Genomic DNA, 22,416 nt, shown 5'->3' on the forward strand with positions numbered 1-22,416 from the left:
TTTCAGCCAGCACCTGCCATTGCCCGTCCCCAGGCGGATGGGGGATGCCAGCGCAGGACGAGAGCAGGCAGCAGCAGCAGCAAACCACATCCCTGGGTATCCCTGGGAATTTGGCGCAGCCCTTCCCACCATCCGATCCCCTCTGTCCCCCATCAGTTGGGGCTCTGGCCGCAGCCCCCCCTCTTTGGCCGAGGGATGGAGAAGCGCTGGCTCTGCTGGGTCACGAACGCTTTAATTTGGGGCGAGAGCGGGGAGGGGGGAGGCAGCTCTCCCAGCTGAAGGCCAAGCCTGCAGCTACGGAAGACCCCAGGGGCTGCAGGTGGCTGCGGTGGCCTCGAGGAAGCCCCCAGCACCTGCTTGCCGGGATCAGGCTCCCCGCAGGGCTCTCCCCGCAGCGAGCCGTCCCCAGCTGGTAGTGGGGTCAGGCAGCCGGAGGCCTCCCTCAGCCGGGACGCAGAGGGCGATTTAACCCGTAACGCATTTCCACGGCAGATAACAGCCGGGAAGGATGCTCCGCTTGCAATTGCAAAGTACTTCCAGGCTCAGGTGGAAAAATATGTGGTTAGAGGAAACGCACCCTCTATGGCTGCAAACCCCCAGCTGCGGCCCAGGAGGAACCTTCTGGGGTGGGTGGACCCCTAAAGTTTGTCCCTGTTTTATTTCTTACTCACAAAAAATGGAAAAAAAAAAAATTGAGGCTTTTGCGCCTTCCCCCCCCCAGTCCCAGGAATGTCCCCAAGAGCACGTGCTGAAAGCAGCCGGTGAGAACCTGGACAGCTGAATATTCGGGGAGCCGCTGCTCACACGTGTTTTCCGCTGCAAGTACTTCAAGAATGAAAACTCGGAACAAGTGCACATATTATGCATTTTATGACTCCTCTGCTCTCCGCTGCCAGCCGAGCAAAGTGCCTGTTTTTTCCACAGGAAGAGCAAACCCACTGGGGACAACACGCCAAGGTCATCCAGCAACACGCCTGACCTTGAAGTGTTGCCACCGCATCCCTGGGCGAGGAGGAGGAGGGAGGAAGGGGAGTTGCGATGACATGCGTACTTCACCCTGCCAGACAATAGGGCAACTGTTTGCAAGGTGCTGGCAGAAATCGCCGGGCAGGGCCAGACCCTCGGCGCTGCCAGGAGGCTCCCGTCAGGGTCCCCTTTGTGCAGCCTGGAAGCGGTGGGTTTAGGCACAAAGCTCCCGGTGCAATAAAGCAAACACTGACGCTTTCTCCGTTCTGCCGCTTCTGCGGCAGCCTCCTGACGAGCCGCCTGGCACCGTAACGCCCAAGCGAACAGAGCAGAGGACGGAGACAGAGGTGCGATGGCCAACGCGGGACGGAGCTGCCCCTCGCCCTCCCGCAGGGCTCAACACAACCAGCCGAACAAATAGAATCACAGAATCGTTTCGGTTGGAAAAAAATAACTTGGCTGTCTGGTCTAGAGGTCCCTCGACACGCCAAACACGAGCCGGTCTCTGGGAGCCGGCATGCATTTGTGTTGGAAAGCCCGTTCCTCTCCGCCAACCTCCTGCAAGGTGCAGGCACAGCCCAGCTCTAGGGAGCAGCACGCCGGCACCCCCCGTCCCGAGACCCCCGAGTCCCCTGCCCTCGCACACCCGGGATCAGCCTGGGCTCTCCGGGGAATTGGGAGAGGGAGATGAGGAGCCCGGAGCGGGAGGCGGTGCTGGCCGAGCGCAGGTAAGCGACCGACGCTCCGTGCGATGGCAGAGCAGAGCAGCCCTTGTATCCCTGCCTGGGAGCAGGCACCTGGATGGAGTGGTGGCTTTCCGAGCCCATCTGGAACAGACTCTTTTCTGTCCTTTTCCCAGAATTAAGGTCTCTGCCGCAATGAAATAACTCTAAAGCAGCAGGATTTGACTATGGGGTGATAGTGAACTAAACGAGGGCAGGACACAGATTCATCCCTCTCCAAGAACAGGTTTATATCCGCACAACAACTCAACCCCAAAGCGTAAGATCCTTCTCACGAGCTTAAACTGCTGCTGAGCCGAGAACAAACTACTTTGGCACAGGAATCCTCAACAAAAAACCCGAGCTCCCCCCACCCACACAGACACAGAGATGAGGCAAGGGTGGAAAAGTGCATGCATTTCAAACAGAAGCATGAAAAATCAGAAATACTGACCTTAAAGCTCCAGTAGTTGGGTTGCTAACAAAAAATAAAACAACAAAACAAAAGAAAACAAAAAAAATACCATTAAGATTCTGGTTTGACTTTTGTTTTCCTTTTGAAAATTGTTCACTTTAAGCTGTGACATTAAACCTGCTCTCGTTTCTGCTCCAAGTCCCCTCCCAACGGGTTGCTTAGGTTTCATGCTGCTAAGGGCTGGCAAAGGGGAAGCAGGATCATGCAAGCAGGTGGGGACCGCAATGGGTATCGAATGCAGGCTGGGGTGCAAGGTAACCAAAGCAGAGCAAAGCGGGGAGCAGGACGGCAGCCCAGCATCGCTACCGGAGTCACCGGTACGCCCGCACCGTCCTGGCACGTGCTGGTCAGGCTGCTGCCCTGGGAGGCGGTGCTGGAAGCCAGAATAATTTTCATTTTTAAAGGGATGTTCCGAGCCCCCCTCTTTGCCCCTGCTACCTCCCTCCGTTGCTTCTTCGCAGCGTTTCCACCGGTGTCAAGCCAATGCGCTGCAGCGAATGACAGGAGCTGGCATCGCTTACAGCCCAGCAAGCGGGAGAGCTTGGGAGCTTTCCTCTCCCAAGCCTCCCACTGGTAATCACTGGTAATCACTGGTAATCACCAGTGGGAGATTGCACCGAAAGTCCCCAGGACGCGTGGAGCTGCGGCTCGCTGCGATACCCACCGTCGGGCAGCGGAGCGGCGCGTGGGTTAGAGACTCGCGCCCCCCTCCCCGGGCAGCCCCGGGCTCGCACGCCCGGGACGGGGCTGCAGGAGCCCAGCGAGAGCTCGGAGGACGAGGCGGGGACTGAGAGCATCCCCAGCACGCCGCGCCGCCGGGACGGGCGAGCTCCCCGCTGCTGCGGGCGACGCAAAGCGCTTCGGAGCGGGGCACGCGCTTGGCACAGCAGCATCGCGAGCAGCTTCATCCTCCCGCCCCGGGGCTGGTCCCCTAACGCCTGCGCAGCCCGGGACGGGCAGCAGCACCCCGGCTCCAGCGGTGCCCTCAGCCGCGTTTGAGGAGGCAGCGTACCCAACCAGGAGGGAAGTCAGATCTGGTGACAAGAAGCGTGATCCACCGAGACGTGCGGCTGAGGAGTGGGGTGGGAGAAATGGGTGCAGAGCAGCTTTTGTCCCAACAGTCTTTTTATTGGGATCAAAGTTCTTGACTGCTCTTTTCTCCCCTTTCACACCCACCTATCACCTTGCTTTTTTACAGCATTTATTTCCCCACCGCAATCACCACGGCTGCAAACCTAGTTTGTTACTTAGAGGATGATTTTTTTTTTTTTTTTTTTTTTTTTAAATAGGAAGCGAGCTCCCGCACAAAGCTCCCCGTCCTCATCAGTCCCTGCAACGCCCTGATGGCTGCCAAGGAGTCTCCTATCGCAGTGCTCTGGGAGCAGAGAAAGAAGTTGCAATAGCATCAGACCATCACAGCGTATTTATCCAAGGACTTTAACAATCCACTAGCGGATTTGCTGCTGGGGTATTAACCCTTCTGCTGACAAGGTAAATAGAGGTCTAGTCTATGTGTATAAACACAAATTCACTCGCTAGACTCATCCCAAGCAGCAGCAGGATGCTCTTATTCCAATTCAAGATGCAGTTCCCATTAATACTCCACAAGACATCAGTGGACCCAGACCAAGTTCTGCCTCAACCAAACCAAAACTGTTTTAAAAGTGATTTAAGTCAAACGAGCGCAGCGTTTGCATGCAGGCAAGCCTCAAGGCACAAAGGTCTTTTCCAAGGGCACACCGTGACTCAGAAGCAGAACCAGAAATAGAAGTCCAGAGCCGTGATTACCAGGCACTATTAGATAACAACCAGCAGGATCCAAGCCTATCCCGGGCACGTATAGCTTTTCCAAAACACCGGGAGCTTGAAAGCGAGAAACTGCCTCAGAATGCCTTTCGGTACTGAACGAAGCCATCCATCGTATCTGGCAATTAAGGTGCCAGCTGCACCAGCAGCTCTTTGCAGCCTGAGCTCCTGGTGCAAGATGCCGGGCGCACGGTGCCGGGGGCAAGGCAAGGCTGGCAGCGCTGGTACCTGCCCGGCCGTGCAGAGCCCAAATTGCAGCGTTGCCATGTGTCAAGCCAAAGCATCTGACCCCCGGTAGAAGCTCAGGCTGCTGCAGCCGCGCGCCCGGGGAAACAACAGCCCATCGCACCGTCTCCGAGAGGCGAGCAGGATTGCATCAGCTCCTGAAGGGTTTGACGTGCCGTGCCTGGATTCGGAAACGTCTCGAGTTCAGCTGCGCAGGGCAGCAGTTTTGTAACCGTGCTTCTGCTCGGCAGCCCTCACCCAAACTCCCCAAGGCCAGGCTCGGATGCCGCCTCCCAGGAGAGGCTGCGTGAGGGACCCTTAATAAATCACAGCCCATTTCAAATGGAGAGCAGTAAATCCTTCATCCCCTTCCCTTGCCAGATTCGCCCCCTCCAGCAGCTGGTTGTCCCCACCTCCCCAGGAGCACACCCAGGCAAGGAAGGGGGGCAGAGACCCCCGCCCGGGCAGGGCAGTGCCAGAGATGCCTGGTCCCTGGAGGCATGGATGTGCTGCCTTCACACGAGGGGATGCTCGCCCCGCTCTTGACTCCTCTGTGCTTTGCATGGCTGCAATGGGCCTCCACAACAGGATTGCATATTTTGGCCAAATCACCCAAGCACTGCCCGAAGAGCTGTGGCCAAACCAGTCTGTCCCAGTCCCCGAAGGGCTCTGACCCAGTCTGTGGTAGAAGACAACACTCCTGACTTTTCCCTTCTGTGACTCCACGCTCTTTATTTTGCTGTTGAAGAGTCAGTAATTTTCCTCAGACCCTGATATTACTGATCCTATCTCGTGCCAGCCCTTGGTATGTATTTTACTTATTATTTTAGGATGACTGGACAGGCTTATCACCAAGTCCATAAATTACATCCCCACCGCACACAACCACTCCACATCCAACCAGCGATGAGCTTGTCCGAACCCCAAGTGCCGTGGGAGGGAATCAGGAATATTCTGGAAGAGATTTGGGCTGCTTAGCATGTCCCAGAGCACGTGCCAGGACGGCACAGCATGGCACCCACCCTCTCCCAGCTCCCTGGATCCGGCCGCAGAGAAGCCCCTTGGCCGGCAGCCCCGGGAGCGGTGCGGGACCCCCGAGCAGAGCTCTGCCTGCAGCGGGGCTGGTGCTGCCGGCTGCGCTCCGGGCTGGGTGGGGGCTAGGGGATGCGCTGCCTGCCCTGCCCGCACCCCGCCGAGAGGCAGGGCTGCCCAGGGCCAACAATCCGGCGCTGCCTGCCAGGGCCAAGCGGGCGATGGGCACCACCACGCAGAGCTTTCGGGGGCTCCATCTGTCCTCGCAGGCACTGCTGCCGCACGGGGCTTGGCAGGAGCAGGGCTCGGCACCGGCGCTTTGCCCAGCCCGTCCTGCCGTTCGCTCATCCTCCACCCGCCCCAGATCTCCCAAAGCAAAGAGGACGCGTTCCCCCCGGCACACGTACCCCGCTCCGGGCACAAGGAGATGGCAGTGATGGGCACCAGGGCAGCACAAGCAGCCACAGCCTTAAATGCATCCAGCTCCCACCAGCTCCCCAAAGCCGGGGGACAGAGCAGGGACAGCCCGAGCCCCGCGCCCAGCTCCCCTGCAAGCACCACGGCAGCCGGCCAGGCTGGCGAGGGTGGATTTGTACAAAGAGAAGGGAAGAGGAGAGGGCCAAGGTAGAATTAACATATCGCTGGCTCTTCAAAAGCATCAAAGGGAGATAATGGTCTGAGAGAGGATTTGAAGCGACAGCCTTGTTACAACCGATAAAACAGGCAGCTCGCTTGCAGCAGAGCTGTGCAGAAGGTATGAAGAATTACAAAGGCTGAGATTATAATTACAATGAAAGTCATGTCCATGATGCTGCAAAACGATGGACTAACTAGGACTGGGCCCCCCCGCCAAAGCACAGACATGTGCACACACGTTTGTGCTCAGGAGCTGGCGCACGCATGCAAGCGCAAAATGGGGGTTGAGATGCTCGCGAGCCCACGGCCATGAGGGAACCCGTGCACACACGAATGCTCAGAGGGATGCACCAGCATACACACACACACGCTGCAGAAGAGAGGAAAACCAGAGCTGGGGGAATGTAGAGAAGAACATTTTGTAGTTAAGTTAAAAAAAAAAAAAGTCTTTGTGATTGTCCCAGGAGAAGACCAGGAGGTAAATGAAATCCAAGTGAGTCACTGCCTTGACCAAGGCAGACTTCCCCTGGTTAGCAATTATAACACAAATCTGTTAGCGATTAACAAGGCAGGACAGAATGTGTCCCTCTAAAATGGACAGCAGCAGCCGTCCCAGCACGCTCCACCGAAGGGAGGGACAGAGGCAGTTTCGTTGGCTTTTTAATTAACTCATTTTCAGGAGTTCCAGTTTCTGATAGAGTCCCCCTCAGGCGCGATGCCTTGACGAACAAAAACCTCCTTGAAAAATAACAGTAAGGTGAATTTAATCCGTTTCTCCTTATTAAAGCTTTTTAATGCTTTTCAGCACAAAAGAAACTGAATTAAAGTGGAAATAGCAAAATGACAAGCCAGTCGAATGCAAACAGTAACCAGGTTGAAGAGCGGCACCGACGCCATGCGTTGCAGATACCGTCACCTGAAGTTTCGCAATTATTGCAAGAGGAGCCGTCAAACCCGCGCATCCCAGCGCGCGGGAGAGAGGCCAGCGCGAGACAAGGCGGGACGCAGGAGCGCGGGGTCTCCTTCCCATCGGACCTGGGCTCCTTCGGCGAGCCATCCAGCCCAGACCCCACCCGGAAAAGGGCACCGAGGCGCTCGCTTTGCCGCTTCTTCAGGCACAGGCGTCTTTAGGCAGGGGCTTGGCTTTAACTGCCCCTCTCTCCAGTCCCCAGGCCAAAGAGGCTCTGATGGCCGTCAAGAGATGCCGTCAGAGATGCCGTAGCAGGTTGTCACAGCGACCCGATGGCCGGCGTCACCGACAGGCCCCCGGCCCGGCTGCACTGCTCCAAGTTTGCCTGCAGGACCGCACCGTCCCGCCGCCTGCCCACGCGCCAGCCCTCTCCAAGGTTCGCCAGCTCTCCAGCAGCAATTACAGCCTTGACCTGCAAGGCAGCATCTCTGAGGCAGCCCAGGTGACGTGAGAGCACAAACGCCCTTGGACATGAGCGGGTTCGCACTCCTGACCCTTACTCAAGCCTCCTCCGTCCCTGATGCCGATACAAAGCGAATCAGCAACATCATCAATTGAGAGCAACGCACCCCGGAGTAGCGATGCATCAGGGCAAACGCTCTGCCAAGGATCAGCCATGCAACTGCCTGCTCGGGCTTTAAAATCTTCCTTCCGTGGCCTCCACGTCCAAGGTCAGGGACCCCCGCTTGTGCTGCAGGTTCCCTGCGGTCCGGGCTCGGGGCTCAGCACATCCTCAGCCTGCTCATGGCAGGGCAGGGGGGGGTCTCTGCCCCATCGCTGCCTGGCCCCCAACGCCGGCAGGAGCAGGCAGCGGCCGTGCACCCCGGCGCAGGGGCCAAGGTCTCCTCCATCCCGCTCCCGGGGTGTGGGGAGGGCGGCCAGGGAGCAGGGCCAAAGGTTTTGGGGGGGAAGGCAGGGAAACCAGGCAGAAGTTGGGCAGATCCGATTGCAGAGTCGCTATGGCAACGGCACGGCGTAGGTGGACCAACACAATAGGGACGCGCAAGGTAAACCCGACAGCGGGCAGGCAGCAAGCACCCACCCATCCGCTGCGCGCCGCCGGGGACCTGCCAGCGACAGCGCCAGGGTTCGACCCCCGGGAGCTTTGGGGTGACCTCCACCCGCCGTCAGGTGCCTCCAAACCCTGGGAAGCTCCTCCCTGCAGGCAAATCCCTGGGAAACCCCACGCCAAGGGCGAGCAGGGCTGGATCCTCCCCGGGGTCCCCTGGACCTCTAGGACCTGCAGATCCGTCAGCACTGCAACCATCTCCCCACGGGGCTACGGCAGCCGCATCCCCTCGTGACGCGAGCCCTGCCCACCGCAGGGTCCCTGGTGGGTACCAGCGCCGCGGGGTGCAGTGGAGGGTGCTGTCCCCACCCTGCCCAGCTGCTGCAAAGCTGGGGGGGGGCAGAGGGCAATGACACACGGCCGCTGATGGAGAGCAACCTGCTCTTCTCCGCTCCCTGCCTAACGCTGCCAGCGCCGCCGGAGCCAGGTCTGCATCAGCAGCGGTGACAGAAGAGCTGCCTTTCTGGCTGCTGCAGCTTTTTAGCGTTCTCGCTCCTAACCCTGCTCAGCGCCAGCCCAACGCCGTGACACCGGGGAAGGCAGCAGCCCGAGGCGGTCTCGCAAGGACCCCCAAGGCTGCTGGCAGAAGGAGCCAAATTTGGGTTGGGAACAGCAGGAAACTTTGGGTGGCGGGGTAGGGATGGATGCACGTGTTCACGTCATTGTGCCCGCGTGTGCCGGAGAGGCAGGAATGCGCACGCCCCTTCCAGGCTGGAGACCCCGATGGCAGCGCCGGCACCGTGCTCCCCGGAACCACGGTGAGGAACTGGGGAGCACTGGGAGCCCAAGCGCGTCAAGGGGAGCGCGCCAGGCGCATCCCACCTGCCGCTGGGATGGAGTCGGATCCAGTTCCTGATGGATGTCCACTTGGGCTCATGAATGCCCTCCCCAGGGCTGCCGTCGCCATCACCAGTGCGGCCGTATTTATTGCCCGCTTCTCAGGGACTTCAAGACCCGCTTCCTCGCTGCTCTGTGCATAAAGCCCAAGGAGAAGCGGGGTGACCCACAGACCTTTGCATGACTCCCAGCTCCCAGGGACCTGATTCCCAGCCAAACCGTGGGCCAGGTCTCTTTTAATCAGCCAGGAATTGCTCCCAGTAGGGGAAAAGTAAGAGAATCAATAGAGACAGCTCTGGCTGCAGCTGTAGGGACACACACACGCACACGCTCGTTCACGTTACTTCCGACAGCCACGCATGCTCCCCTCCACCATTACAGCAGTTTGCAGCGGTTCACGACGCGCTCCACCTCTGGAGACCAAGATCAGACCCCGGGAAGAGCAAGGAAGGGCCTCGCGCCTCTCTCCCAGTGAGCTCCCGCCAACCATTTCACTCCGGGCAGCGTTCGCAGCCCACCAGCACCGCTGGTTTTGCAAAAGCGGGGTGTCCGGGTCCCCCATGCCCTGCACAGGCACCCCGCGAGGACAAGACGATGCCAACCTCCTGCCAAGGCCGTGGGCACCTCTCCATGTGCCCAGCCCCAGCGCCTCCGCGGGGGCTGGAGCAAGATGCTGCCAAGCCGCTCCCCCCACGGCGGAGGTCCCGGGGTACGCGCCCAGGGGGGTCCTCGTGGTGCCGGCAGGTCCCCTGCGGGGAAGGATGCTCGGCCAAGCGAGCTGGAGGCCGGACAAGCCCCCGCACGGTGCGGGGATGCTGCGCGCCCTGGCCACCATCTGCCCCTCTCTGGCTGCCCGCACTGCAGCCCAAAAAGGGGAGAGGGGATCGGTGTCCCCTGCAAAGGGACGGGGACACGGGTGACAGCGTGGGGCGGCCCTGGGAAGGTGGGGGCTGCGCCAGCGGGGCTGGCAGGGGCACCCCCGGGGGCTTTGCACAGCCCCATGTGCACCCGGGGGGGAGCAGGGTGAGCCCCCCCCGCAGCTGCTGCACCGAAGGACAACGCAGGGACGGCGGCACCCGCAAACAGCCACCCCCTCCCCGCCGCGAGCCAGGGAGTGGGGGACCCCCAGGAAAGGGGAACATAGCGGGAGCTGGAGGGAAAGGGGGGGCCCCCGCCCTGGGGCTGAGCCCTGCGGCCAGGGGAAGGGCACGATCGGGGGCATCGGTTGGTGATGGGGGTGGGAGAGGGGGCCCGGGATCTCGGGGTGGGGGACCGGGACATTTGGGAAGGGGGATGCTGGGTGGGGGGGGGATGCCACCAGGATACCTGGGGAAGGGGAGGTAGGGGCACTGCAGTGGGGGGGGGGGTGGACAGCGGGCTGGGGGAGGCAATCGCGACACCGGACCCGCACCCCCCAAGGGATGTGCCCCGCTCTGCTGCCCCCCCCCAGCACCCCTCATGCCCCATTGCACCCCCAGCAGCCCCCTGTCCCACTGCGCCCCCAATTCCCCAGCACCCCCCTGCCCCCTCGCACCCCCAATTCCCCAGCACCCCTCATGCCCCATTGCACGCCTAGCACCTCCCTGCCGCCTTGCACCCCCAATTCCCCCCAGCACCCCTCATGCCCCAATTGCACCCCCAGCAGCCCCCTGTCCCACTGCGCCCCCAATTCCCCAGCATCCCCCTGCCCCCTTGCACCCCCAATTCCCCAGCACCCCCCCGCCCCATTGCGCCCCTGCCCCCTTGCACCCCCAATTCCCCAGCACCCCCCTGCCCCCTTGCACGCCCAATTCCCCCAGCATCCCCCTTGCACCCCCAATTCCCCAGCACCCCCCCGCCCCATTGCACCCCCAATGGGGTACCTGCGGCAGGTGAGCGCGGCCCGGGATGCGCAGCGCCGGCGGGGGGGGCGGGCTCGGCTCGGGTGGGCTCGGCTCGGCCCCGGGGCTCGGCTCGGGGGGGCTCGGGCGGGGCCGGGGCTCGCGGCGCGGCGCGGAGCGGAGCCGCCACCTCCCGCCGCTGCGGCCGCCGCCGGCCCCGCGCGCCCGCCCTTATAGGGGCGCGGTCGTCATGGCAACCGCGACTCCACCTGCCGCCGCGCGGCGCCAGGCCGCCAGCAGGGGGCGCGCGCTCCCGGCGGGGGCGGGGCGGGGGTGACGGAGGGGATTGGGGGGGGCCAGGGGGGTGCTGGGGGTGCAATGGGGCATGAGGGGTGCTGGGGGGAATTGGGGGTGCAAGGGGGCAGGGGGGTGCTGGGGGTGCAATGGGGCATGAGGGGTGCTGGGGGGAATTGGGGGTGCAAGGGAACTGGGGTGGGGGCTGGGGGTGCAATGGGGCATGAGGGGTGCTGGGGGGAATTGGGGGTGCAAGGGGGCGGGGGGGTGCTGGGGGTGCAATGAGGCATGAGGGGTGCTGGGGGGAATTGGGGGTGCAAGGGGGCTGGGGTGGGGGCTGGGGGTGCAATGGGGCATGAGGGGTGCTGGGGGGAATTGGGGGTGCAAGGGGGCTGGGGTGGGGGCTGGGGGTGCAATGGGGCATGAGGGGTGCTGGGGGGAATTGGGGGTGCAAGGGAACTGGGGTGGGGGCTGGGGGTGCAATGGGGCGGGGGGGTGCTGGGGAATTGGGGGTGCAAGGGGGCAGGGGGGTACTGGGGAATTGGGGGTGCAAGGGGGCAGGGAGGTTCTGGGGGTGCAATGGGGCATGAGGGGTGCTGGAAGGAATTGGGGGTGCAAGGGGGCTGGGGTGGGGGCTGGGGGTGCAATGGGGCATGAGGGGTGCTGGGGGGAATTGGGGGTGCAAGGGGGCTGGGGTGGGGGCTGGGGGTGCAATGGGGCATGAGGGGTGCTGGGGGGAATTGGGGGTGCAAGGGGGCTGGGGTGGGGGCTGGGGGTGCAATGGGGCATGAGGGGTGCTGGGGGGAATTGGGGGTGCAAGGGAACTGGGGTGGGGGCTGGGGGTGCAATGGGGCGGGGGGGTGCTGGGGAATTGGGGGTGCAAGGGGGCAGGGGGGTACTGGGGAATTGGGGGTGCAAGGGGGCAGGGGGGTTCTGGGGGTGCAATGGGGCATGAGGGGTGCTGGGGGGAATTGGGGGTGCAAGGGGGCTGGGGTGGGGGCTGGGGGTGCAATGGGGCGGGGGGGTGCTGGGGAATTGGGGGTGCAAGGGGGCAGGGGGGTACTGGGGAATTGGGGGTGCAAGGGGGCAGGGGGCTGCTGGGGGTGCAATGGGGCATGAGGGGTGCTGGAGGAATTGGGGGTGCAAGGGGGCAGGGGGGTGCTGGGGAATTGGGGGCGCAGTAGGACAGGGGGCTGCTGGGGGTGCAATGGGGCATGAGGGGTGCTGGGGGGAATTGGGGGTGCAAGGGGGCAGGGGGGTGCTGGGCGTGCAATGAGGCATGAGGGGTGCTGGGGGAATTGGGGGTGCAAGGGGGCAGGGGGGTGCTGGGGGGAATTGGGGGTGCAAGGGGGCGGGGGGCTGCTGGGGGTGCAATGGGGCATGAGGGGTGCTGGGGGAATTGGGGGTGCAGTAGGACAGGGGGGTGCTGGGGGGAATTGGGGGTGCAAGGGGGCAGGGGGGTTCTGGGGGTGCAATGGGGCATGAGGGGTGCTGGGGGGAATTGGGGGTACAAGGGGGCTGGGGGGTGCTGGGGGAATTGGGGGTGCAAGGGAGCTGGGGTGGAGGCTGGGGGTGCAATGGGGCATGAGGGGTGCTGGGGGAATTGGGGGTGCAAGGGGGCGGGGGTGCTGGGGGGAATTGAGGGTGCAAGGGGGCTGGGTGGGTGGGTGCTGGGGAATTGGGGGCGCAGTGGGACAGGGGGGTGCTGGAAGGAATTGGGGGTGCAATGGGGCAAGGGTGGGTGCTGGGGAAATTGGGGGGGCAAGGGGGAGAGGGGTACTGGGGGTGTAATAGTGCAGGGGGGGGTGCCGGGGAATTGGAGGTGCAAGGGGCAGGGGTGTGTGCTGGGGGTGCGATGGAGCAGGGGCCAGGGGCTGCAGGGGTGGGCCAGGGGCTGCAGGGGTGGGCCAGCGGCTGCAGGGGTGGGCTAGGGGCTGCAGGGGTGGGCCAGGCAGCCCAGCCCTCCAGGCCCAGCAGCTTTGCAGCGTTTGCCCCCCATGCACCCTGTCAGGACCACAGAAGGTGGGCGCAGGACAGGCTGGGGGGTGGGCACAGGCAGCGTGGTGCACGCACACACCTGTGCACGCACAGACGCATGCGTGCACGCACGCACACAGTGCATGCATGCACGCGCACCCCCCCATAAGACGCTGCTGCAGCACAGGGTGCTGCTGGGCTCTCCCCACCCCACCCCAGCACCCCCAGGGGCTTTGCAGCCCACGCAGGAGCTGCGCAAACCCCGGTGCCCCCCCGCACGCTGCACCCAGGCTGCCCACCCGTGAGGGCTTGGCATGGCTTTCATCACCCCCCGGCTCCCCGGGACCCCAAATTCCCCAGGAGTTTTTCCTTCCTACAATTACGCAGAAATGCATCAGCACACGCTCCCCGAAAGGCTCGACAACTGCAAGTTCCGTAAAAATAACTGGGATTTTTTTTTTAATATCCTTTTTAATGCGTGGGAGCTGGGTCCGAGCATCTGCGGGCAGGAGCTGGGGGCTGCAGCAGCCCCGTGGTGCTGGCCCCAGGCCCCCGGCCCCCACTGCGCCCCCAGCCCAAACCACGGGCGCAAGCGGCGCTTGTGGACCCCGGGAGCTGCTGCGCCGACAGCGCTGTAGAGACGGGCAAAGCGCGGTTGAGAATAACCGGTGCAAAAAATTGCTGCCAGCTGGGAGAGCAGAATCGCCGCTCCCCTGCCCTGCCCGCCAGCCCCAGCCGCACGCACCCCCAGCCCCGAATTTCAGCCCCCCCACGCCCCTGACGTGGCAGCACACCCCGCTGCGGAGCAGGGAAGCAGCCAAGAGCCCCGCTTGATTTGGGGAAACTGAGGCACAAAGCCAGCTGCAGCAACCCAGCACCTCCCCAGCCTGCCGCCCCTGCCTGCGGGGGTGCTCCCGCCCGACCCCACGCCAACGCACCCCACGGCCGGGCAGAGCACGGCGCTGCTGGCGAGGCACGAGGCTTCGTGGCTACGTACAGCTGCGCCCGCTGCTATTTATTTATTCCAAAGTCGGATTTATTCTGGGCAGCTGCAAATCTGCTGCTGTCAGGCAGCCACCGACACGTTAACGCTCAGCTCCAGCCTTTTCCCTTTTTTTTTTTTTTTTTTTTTCTCTCCCTTCCTTTCCCTGCAGCAGAACTGGACAAGCTTAAATCCCAGCTTTTATATACTTTCATTTAGACCTGAAAGAGGCATGTTTCTGCTCCAGCTCCGCTGCGGTATTTAACCCCACGCTGCAGCTTACGAGCTGCAAGGCGCCGGAGTAGACGGGGCTTAATGGCGATACAGCTGGCATGCGTGCATTTAACTGGCTACGGGCAAGGGAGGGTTTGTAATCCCTTATTTTCCGGGGTTTACAATTTGTCTGCGTAAAACCGTGCGTTCCCGGTCGGTAGGCACCCTCTGAGCCCCCTGCAGAAAAGCACATCCAAAATCAACATGGATATCAGTGAGGAACAGGGAGGGGCAAAGGGGTCACCCCCTTTAAACCACTATATTCTTATTTTTCTAAACGTTCCTAACTTTCTAAATGTTTGATAGCGGGCACCGGGGGCACGGTCCCGGCCAAATCACACATCCCAGAGCATCGATGCACGGAGGGACAAGAAACCCGGCCGTGCCAGCCCTCTCCCGCTGGATTTACCCCACCCTGGGGCAGGATTTATCCCCAAGGCAGACCCAAAGCCCAGCAGCCGACGCGCTCCGTCAGCCATCTCGTCCCGATTCCCATTCCTCTCTTTATTGTTAACATGCCCGTTTAAAGCGTTCTCCCATCTGGCTTTTAAATTAGCTAGCTGCCACCTTGGACTTCTCCGCAGATTTGCTAGCGGTCTGTTGGGTGTTGGTACAATTATTTGCCTGAGTTTTTTCTGCTCTGTTATATATACATGTGATTAAAATTAATATTGCACTCGCTTTCCAATTCCTATGCATGAGTACAATGGCGTTTTGCTGCAGGCTTTGCCACGCTGAAAGGGATGTTGACATTTATGAAATGTTTCTATTCACCTCTGATTTTGTAAACTCTCTCGTATGTAATTTAAAAAAAAAAAAAAAAACAAACCCAAAATAGCAAAGCCTGTGATCTGAAATACCTGCCAGGCTCCCCTAGAATAGCAAAGCAAGTTTCAAACGTTTCAGGCAGGCCCAGAGTGTTGTATCCCAATGTCATTTAAAGGTTGGCACCGGGGGTTTCCAGTGTTTCTAGTTTCATTTTCTCCCCATTATTATTTACCGCCTGCAGGGAAAATGAAGAAAAAAAGAAAAAAAAAGAAAAAAAAAGAAGAGAAAAAATAGGATTTGTGTTTTTTTTCTTTTTTCCCATGCCAGTGGCAAGCAGGTGATGCCTGTGGATGGAGCGGTGCCCCTGCCCAGCACCCAGCACCCAGCCCGGGGCCACGCAGGGGAGCCTGCACCCCTCTGTTTTAGCGTTAATTTAGCATTAATCATTGCTAATCATGAGTTAATCATGAGCCCCAAAAAGCCAGGCTGGGTTTGACCGGTGCCAAGAGATTCCCTGACATCCCCCCAGTGCCACTGGGCACCCATGGCCCCGAGCGAGGGCATTCAGAAACAAAGAAGATAATTCCAGAATCCAGATCCTCTTTCTTTCACCTTATTAAAAAATCCTCCAAAGCTTATCAGACCCCGAGTCAACATGAGCTGGATTTTTTTTATACCTACTGCTTAGAAAAAAAAAAAAGTCTTTAAATCATTGTAATAATAAGGGAAAGATTCCTACTTATTTACTGAGAAATACCACTCCGCGGCGAGAAATGTCACCGCGCCGTCGCGCAAGCGGCAGCGCAGGTACGGAGCGTGCACCGTGCGCGGCACCCGGCCCCGCTCGGGCTGATGGCGATGGCAAAGCCACCACCGATAATCAGCCCCCAGCCAAAATCTGGACGCTCGGCTGGTGCAAACCACCGCAGCCCCCCAGCAGCTGCGCAGGATTTGGCCGCTGCCCTTTGCATCCAGCTGGGAGCTTTTTGCAAGGAGAGGGGCCGCAAAGCGGGGACCCCCCGGTGCTCCCCGAAGCAGCCCCGCCGGGCGAGGGAGGGTGCAAGGCGGGCGGCAGCTCGGGCGAGGCAGCGATGCTGCTGCCGCCGCCGCCTCAGCACGCCGGGGCCCCGCCGGTTTTCCTTACAAAGCTGGATTTCTTTCCGCCGCGCTAGGTCTGGGAGCCGTCGCCTCCGTCCCTCGGGTAGGCGTCTAGTTGGAGATGATATAAGATTTCTTTCCAGCCGCTTCCTCCGGCTGCTCTGCGCTCACCCTCCCCTGTGCCTTTTTCTAAAAGTCCTCGTTTAGGTGGGGATTTATCGCTGCCCCGACAGCATCACTGGGGCATCCCTGTTACCCAGACAAGGAGCGGTCCAGGCTCCCCAGCACCCTGGGGTGCTGCCTGGCCCTGGGGGGCACCCCCAGGCACGGGGGATGGATCATGGAATCATCGAGTCGCTTAGGTGGGAAAAGACCTTGAAGATCATCCAGTCCAACCAGTAACCCAACGCTACCAAGTCCACCACTAAACCAGTTAAGGGTAGAGCAGCAATTTCATGTTTCCTGGCTTGGTGGCTGGGTTATTTTTTAATGAAAGTAAAAACTAGGAATCATTAAGGTTGGAAAGGATCTCTAAGATTATCAGCCCAACCATCAACCCGACATCGCCATACCCACGAAACCATGGCCCAAAGTGCCGCGTCTACACATTTTTTGAACACTAAATATCGGCCCCGGGAACCGTCCAGCCCTTGGGCTCTGCTGCTTTCAGCAAGGGTGCCCAGATGCGTCACCCACTGTCCTGCTCCGAGGACCGGCCGGTCCCGGGGTGAGGATCAAGTCCCCGGGGCACAGGCAACCAAGGGCCACCCCCGAGTTGGTACCAAACCCCGGGCAGCCCTTGCCCGCCCGCATCCCGTCCCGCGCAGCGCAGCGGCACGTGCTGGGGCAGAGCCGCAGCCCCTCGCTGCCTCTGCTCGTCCTGCCTCGCAGTCCCCCGAGCTCACCAGCCGCCCTGGCACCTCGCCGGGCAGCCGGGGGGAGATACCTGCCCCGGGAGCTGCACCCAACCACCCTGGCTCAGAGAGCATCCCCGTCCTGGCGCTTGTGCCGCTCGGGTCGGGGCTGGCCACGGTTTTGCACCCAACTGGGGCGGTCCGTAACACAGCGAGAGCGCTGGGGCTCAGTGGCCAGGCTGGGATTTAAGCCCGTGCTCACAGCAACAGCCTGCCCGAGCAATGATTAACGCTAAATGCTCACCTCCAGCGCTACTGCGCAGGCGCCCGGGGACTGGCTGTGCCAGGGCACCGCGGGCTGGCACAGGGACGTGCCGCAGAGCTGCAGCCAGGCTGGCGGCGAGGGCTGGGGCGAAGCTTTGCCCGGGCAAACTATTCCTTTAGGCCTTTTGTACCATGCAAGCTATGGCGGGGAGCAACTGCTGCAGAGCTGGGGGGCTGCAGAGACGTGGGGAGCCCGGGCAGGGCTTGCAAGGCCGTGCGGTGCCAGGCACGCAGCAGGGTTTGCAGAGAGAGGTTGGGGTTTGCAGCCCCGCGGAAACCCGGGCTGGGTGTCACCCTTCTGCGGGTCAAATCCAGGTGCCAGCTGCCCCTCATGGCCATCACACCCACCCTTCTGCACGTCCTCCGCGTGGAGAAACGTCCCTCTCCTCCCCATGGCTGCCGACAACCAGCAGGATCGAATCGTCCCATGTGGCAGGGTAAATCCACCTGGGACCCCCCCCCAGCCCTGCGTGCTCCCTCCCCAGGGTTGGAGGATGCTCCTCCCCAATGCTCCTGCAAGCAGCCACCCATTTCGTGCACCGTCCAAGCCCCCAGTGAGCCTCTCCTCCTCCGGACAGCCCCAGAGGGCGAGATGGGGTCCCCATCCCCCCAGAAGACGCCCCTTACCTGGTCCCGCATGCGCTCCTGCTGCCCCCGGAGCGCCAGCGCGTGCTGCGGGTACTTGTTCTTCAGGTGGTCCATGAAGGCGTCCCGCTTGCGCTCCATCTCCGACTTCTGGAGGCCGGTGAGGGCCTCCAGGCTCTGGGCGGCGATGACGGTGTGCCGGCGCTCCGAGGTGTGCACCAGCCCTACGTTGGAGAAGCGCCGGGTGCCGTTGCCCAAGGTCCGGTATTCCCGTGGGTACTCGGCATCGTCCGCCGAGATCATGTGGGTGCTCGTCCTCTCGGGATCTGCACGGGGGGGAGAGCAGAGCGGGGTCAGGGCCGGCCCCGGGGTGGCCCCGCTGCTATGGGGCAGGGGTGGGGTGCTAAGATTTGGGGACGGGGAGGGGGTTTTAAGCTGGAAGTGATAGCTGAGCCTAGCTGGGAGGGGGTCATCCCTCAGTGGGGTACAGCCGGGGGTTGGTGGGTGCAGGGTTTGTCCCCCTGCGATGGCAGCGGTGTCCCTGTGCCCGGGCACGGGGCTGGTGCTGGCAGGAGATGGATGGGGCAGGGGGCAGCCGGAAGGATGGAGGGGCTGGGATCCCACCGACACCGCAATGTTCAGATCAAAACATGAATAAAACAGCGTTGGGTCATTAAAACGGCACAGACAAGACACAGGAACCGGGCACCGCTCCGGAGCACAGACAGACAAGCGGACACGGACACATGGACAAAGCAAAAAGAAAATGAAATGCGGGCCAGGGCGGAGGAAGGCTCGTGTCTGCCCGTCGGCGCCTGCGCTGCGCTGCTGCCCGCGGGGGCGGGCAGGACCTCCAGGCCCTGCCTGCCAGAGACCCCCGCCGGCGGGTCAGCCCCCCGTCCTGCAGCCGCTGCCCCTCGGGCACCAAACCCGGCCCCGCCGCCGCGCGTGGCGGGGATGCTCTGCCCCGTCCCAGCCCTCTCGCAGAGCTCACCCACCCCGGGCGGGCAGAGCGGGCGGCGGGGCAGGCAGGAGGTCACGCGTGCAGCGAGGCAAAAGGGACTCGTCCCTTCGCTAATAATTCATTAGCTGCACGTTGCGATTTTAATGTCCAGGGACGTCGTGCCGAGCGCGCACAGTGTGAGCGGTAACGAATGCCTGGAAGTCCCCGCGCGCTGCCAGCGCCTGGCACCTCCTCGGTGGCTGCAGGACGAGGCCACCCACGGCCCCCAGCCCCTGCCCAGCCCCACACCCGCTGCAGAGCGGCCCCGGGGCACCGACCCCCACCCCAAGAAGCCACCTCTGAGGGTCTCACGCCATCTGAGCCCGTGTCACACAGCCCTGGGCTGGTCCCGGCCGCAGCCACCGTGCCCGCGCCGAGGCCACGAGCTGTCTTTGCCACCACCAACTAGTTTGGCAACCTGCAGCATGTGCCTTGCAGGGATTCACCGCGTTGAGGCTTTCCTTTTTTGCTCGTCATTTAACCTTGATTCATTATTCATCTCCCTCCTTGTCCTTTTTTCCCCCTCCCTTCCTTCCCAAGCTCCTGTTAAGCAAATCATAGAGAGTTTTTCCTCTTCCTTTAATTATTTATCAGCGCAACATATTAGCTTTGTATCAACTGATTGCGTTATTAATGTGGGACAGGACTCCAGCGTGTGCTACAGACAGAATTCCTCTGCTCAAGGTCATACGAGGGGTTTGCTGCGAGCCAGGCGGGGACACAACGCTCTCAGCAAATGCCACGGGGACATCCTGACCCCCGCCAAAGCTTGATCCTCCCTTTCCTCCTCTGAAAAACAACCGGCCCAGCTCTCTTCCCCCACGGCTCCATCACCAAGCATGACCTCGGGACCGTCAGCCCCGTACCCAGAAGACAGTGGCAGAATTTGTGCGGGAGCTGAAGCTCCTGGTCCCTTCCCACTTTTCCTCTTTGCTCAGCCAGGTCCCCGCTGCACAGGGGAGGTCGTGGCGGCACATCGGTCGCGTGCAAAATGCCCCGAGATCCCCCAGGGAAACGGGACAGGAGAGATGTCAGAGGGGACACCTCAGTCCTTCTGCTGGCAGAGGAGAAGGCAGCGCAGTGTGGGGCTGAGAGCATCGTCCCGGGGTCCCCGGGCACCCCGGGCTGAGGAGCCTCTGCTAAGCTCCAGCACTGATGGGAAACGCAGACGGAGCAATTTCTCCCGTACCACCCTGCTGAGCCCCGGGAGCTGCCTTCCCACCTCTCCTTTCACATAACAGCCCCCCACAACACACGCTTCTCACCGAGGGTTTGCTGCTACCGGGCAGAAAACTCCTTCCTGCCCTCGGCCGGTCGCTCAAGCGCTTGCTCTACGACGGCAAAGCAGCGGAGACATGCTGGGGGGCCACATCCAGCACCCATCCCAGCCCCAGCATTGGGTGCCCGTTGGCAGTGCCCTGGAGCATCCTCGGCAGCAGCCAGGGAGCTCTCAGCTGCGGGGGGAGAGGGGGAGCGGGACCCCGGGCATCCCCCCGGCGCAGGCAACGTGCCCAGCTTGGCTCCACCAAACCAGCCCCTCTGCAGTGCCCGACCCCAAGTGCCACGGGGACTCCCAGCCTTGTCACATCCCATGGGAACGGCATGTCCGGGAAGGCTATGAAAGAGGGATGAAGGGGCACCCTGAAAGCCCCCAGCTGCAGGAGCGACAGGTCTGGGAGGAAGGAGCTGCAGCTCCTCTCCCTCGCTGGGGAGAGCGGCAGCGTGGAGGCCTCGCGCCGGAGGAAGGCGCAGGGATGGGGGCTTGGGGGATGCGATCGGGGCTGGTTCCCTGCAGCCACCTCCCCAGGGCCTCCGCCAGCGCCGGGTTTAGCAGCCCTAGGGTGAGGCCGTGTTCCAGCTCCTTCCCACCCTTCTCCTCCTCCTCCTCGTCTCGCTGCCAAGCCACACATCAGCATGCAGCTCCCTGCTCCCTAATTACATGCTCTGAGAGTGGAACGCGCCAGCTCGCTGTCTCTCTGCCGACTACTAAAAAGGATGATTTGAAAAGCCCTGCACAATCTGCACAGGGGTCAGGGGAAAGCTGGATGCCGTCAGGCGTTCTTCCACCCCCGGCTGCGCCGCATCCGCTCCCGCGTCCCTTGTCGGGCTCCAGAGCAAGCCGGAGGGAGGCAGCCCCAGCACCACGAACCCCGTGACCCACAAACCCCCCGAAGGAGGAAAAGCCACCGCAGACACACGTGTACCTGTCCCCACATCAGCCACCTTTCCCCTCCAGATATCCCAGCTCGGAGCGGGCAGAGACCAGGATAAGGGACCAGCCAACGACTCGGTACCGGGGCTCCTTTGGGAAGGGACCTTAAACCACCCACGGTCATGCTTCCCCGGCACTATGCATGAGAAAAGGGTGTTAATCCTTCCCTCCTGGCCTCATCCCAAGGGAATAATTACATCCTGCCACCCGAACTCCCCCCACCAAGTTGTTTCTCTTCCTCCCATGCAGGGACCGTGCGCGGATGCTGGCGCAGCGGTACCCACGCAGGGGCTGCCCCGCTGCCAGTGACGGCAGCATCAGATCCCTGGAAAGTGCTTCCCAGGACGGCTTCCAAGTAGGTCACTGGGGTGGGAGAGCCGGTGGCCGGAGCCTGCCCAGGGTCCCCATCTCGGCACTGCCCCAGCCCAGCCAAGCAGGATGCCCCTCCGGGACGTGTCCCCTGCACAGGGACCATGCCATCGCTTACCCGCGGGCGCAGGACAGCTTCCACGGCGGCCGGCAAACTGCTTCGGCGGGACGGGGGAGGCAGCCCCCAGGTCTCCGGGGGCCGAAGGCGGCTCCTTGGCCGGGCGCAGGGCTCCCACGACAGCCAAAATCCCACGGTAAATCCTGGCAAGCCGCTCTCCGAGCAGCGGGGGGTTAAGGGAGCGCGGCGGTGGCTCTCTTTGCCGATTCATCCATCCATCTTCCTTACCTGCCAGCCGAGGTGTCACCTGTGCCGGGGCCTCAGCCCGGGCTCCTAGCAGGATGTGGCCATCGCCTCCTTCCCGGGACAGCAGAGGCACCGGAGCGGAGCCCGACCGTGCCTTGGGTGATGCTCTTCAGGACTGGTGCTTTGCAGCCCGAGTAGCAGCTCTCCACCGGCTCCCTGCTCCCTCGCCGGGAGACGGGGGTGGGAGAGGGCCCCCAAATCCTTCCCCGTGCTGCGGGCGCTGCCCCGCGAGAGCCACGCCAGGTCAGAGTGGCTGCAGGGTCAGCGGCACGGTCTGCTCGGATCCCCCCACCAGCGGCGTGGCAGGGCTTTATCATAAAGAGGATCTTTCAAACACAGTTTATTACTGCAGTTTCATAAATCTTCATGAGGCAGCAAAGCTCACGCGAGCCGTGAAAGCAATGGCAGTTAGCGGAGCATGAAAAATAGTCCAAGAAAGCAATAGTACAAAAAGGGGCGAGGGGAGGGGAAGGAGAGAGTGCATTTGGGGAGAAAGGGAGGCGAAAGAATAGAAGCCCCTCGGAGCGATGCGGCTCCCCCGCACCCAGCCATTAAGGCAGCGGGAAGAGCGGGATGCACTCGCCTTCCTCCCAACGGCTGCGGCTGCCGCACTGCCAGCCCGCTGCCTGCACAGCACCCGAGGAGGCTGCCCAGCACCCAGAGCCCCGCTCAGCGCTAACCCCTTCCCTGCCGCGCTGCTGCCAGGCCCCGGAGAACGGGAGCGATGGCTGGGAAGGGCAGGGAGAGCCTGCACG

General features: G+C 62.0%; 1 protein-coding gene across 1 annotated transcript in view; it reads right to left on the reverse strand.

Annotated features, from left to right (window-relative positions):
* Positions 1 to 21,626, reverse strand: part of SRCIN1 (SRC kinase signaling inhibitor 1) — a 53,053-nt gene extending 31,427 nt beyond the window's left edge. Inside the window, 3 exon segments of the mRNA XM_075722837.1 lie at positions 2,143 to 2,166; positions 17,756 to 18,039; positions 21,416 to 21,626. Coding sequence (XP_075578952.1) covers positions 2,143 to 2,166; positions 17,756 to 18,039; positions 21,416 to 21,626 — 519 coding nt within the window.
* Positions 21,627 to 22,416: the final 790 nt, after the last annotated feature.

Source organism: Pelecanus crispus, chromosome 18 (assembly GCF_030463565.1).
Source record: "Pelecanus crispus isolate bPelCri1 chromosome 18, bPelCri1.pri, whole genome shotgun sequence".
NCBI classification, from domain to species: domain Eukaryota; kingdom Metazoa; phylum Chordata; class Aves; order Pelecaniformes; family Pelecanidae; genus Pelecanus; species Pelecanus crispus.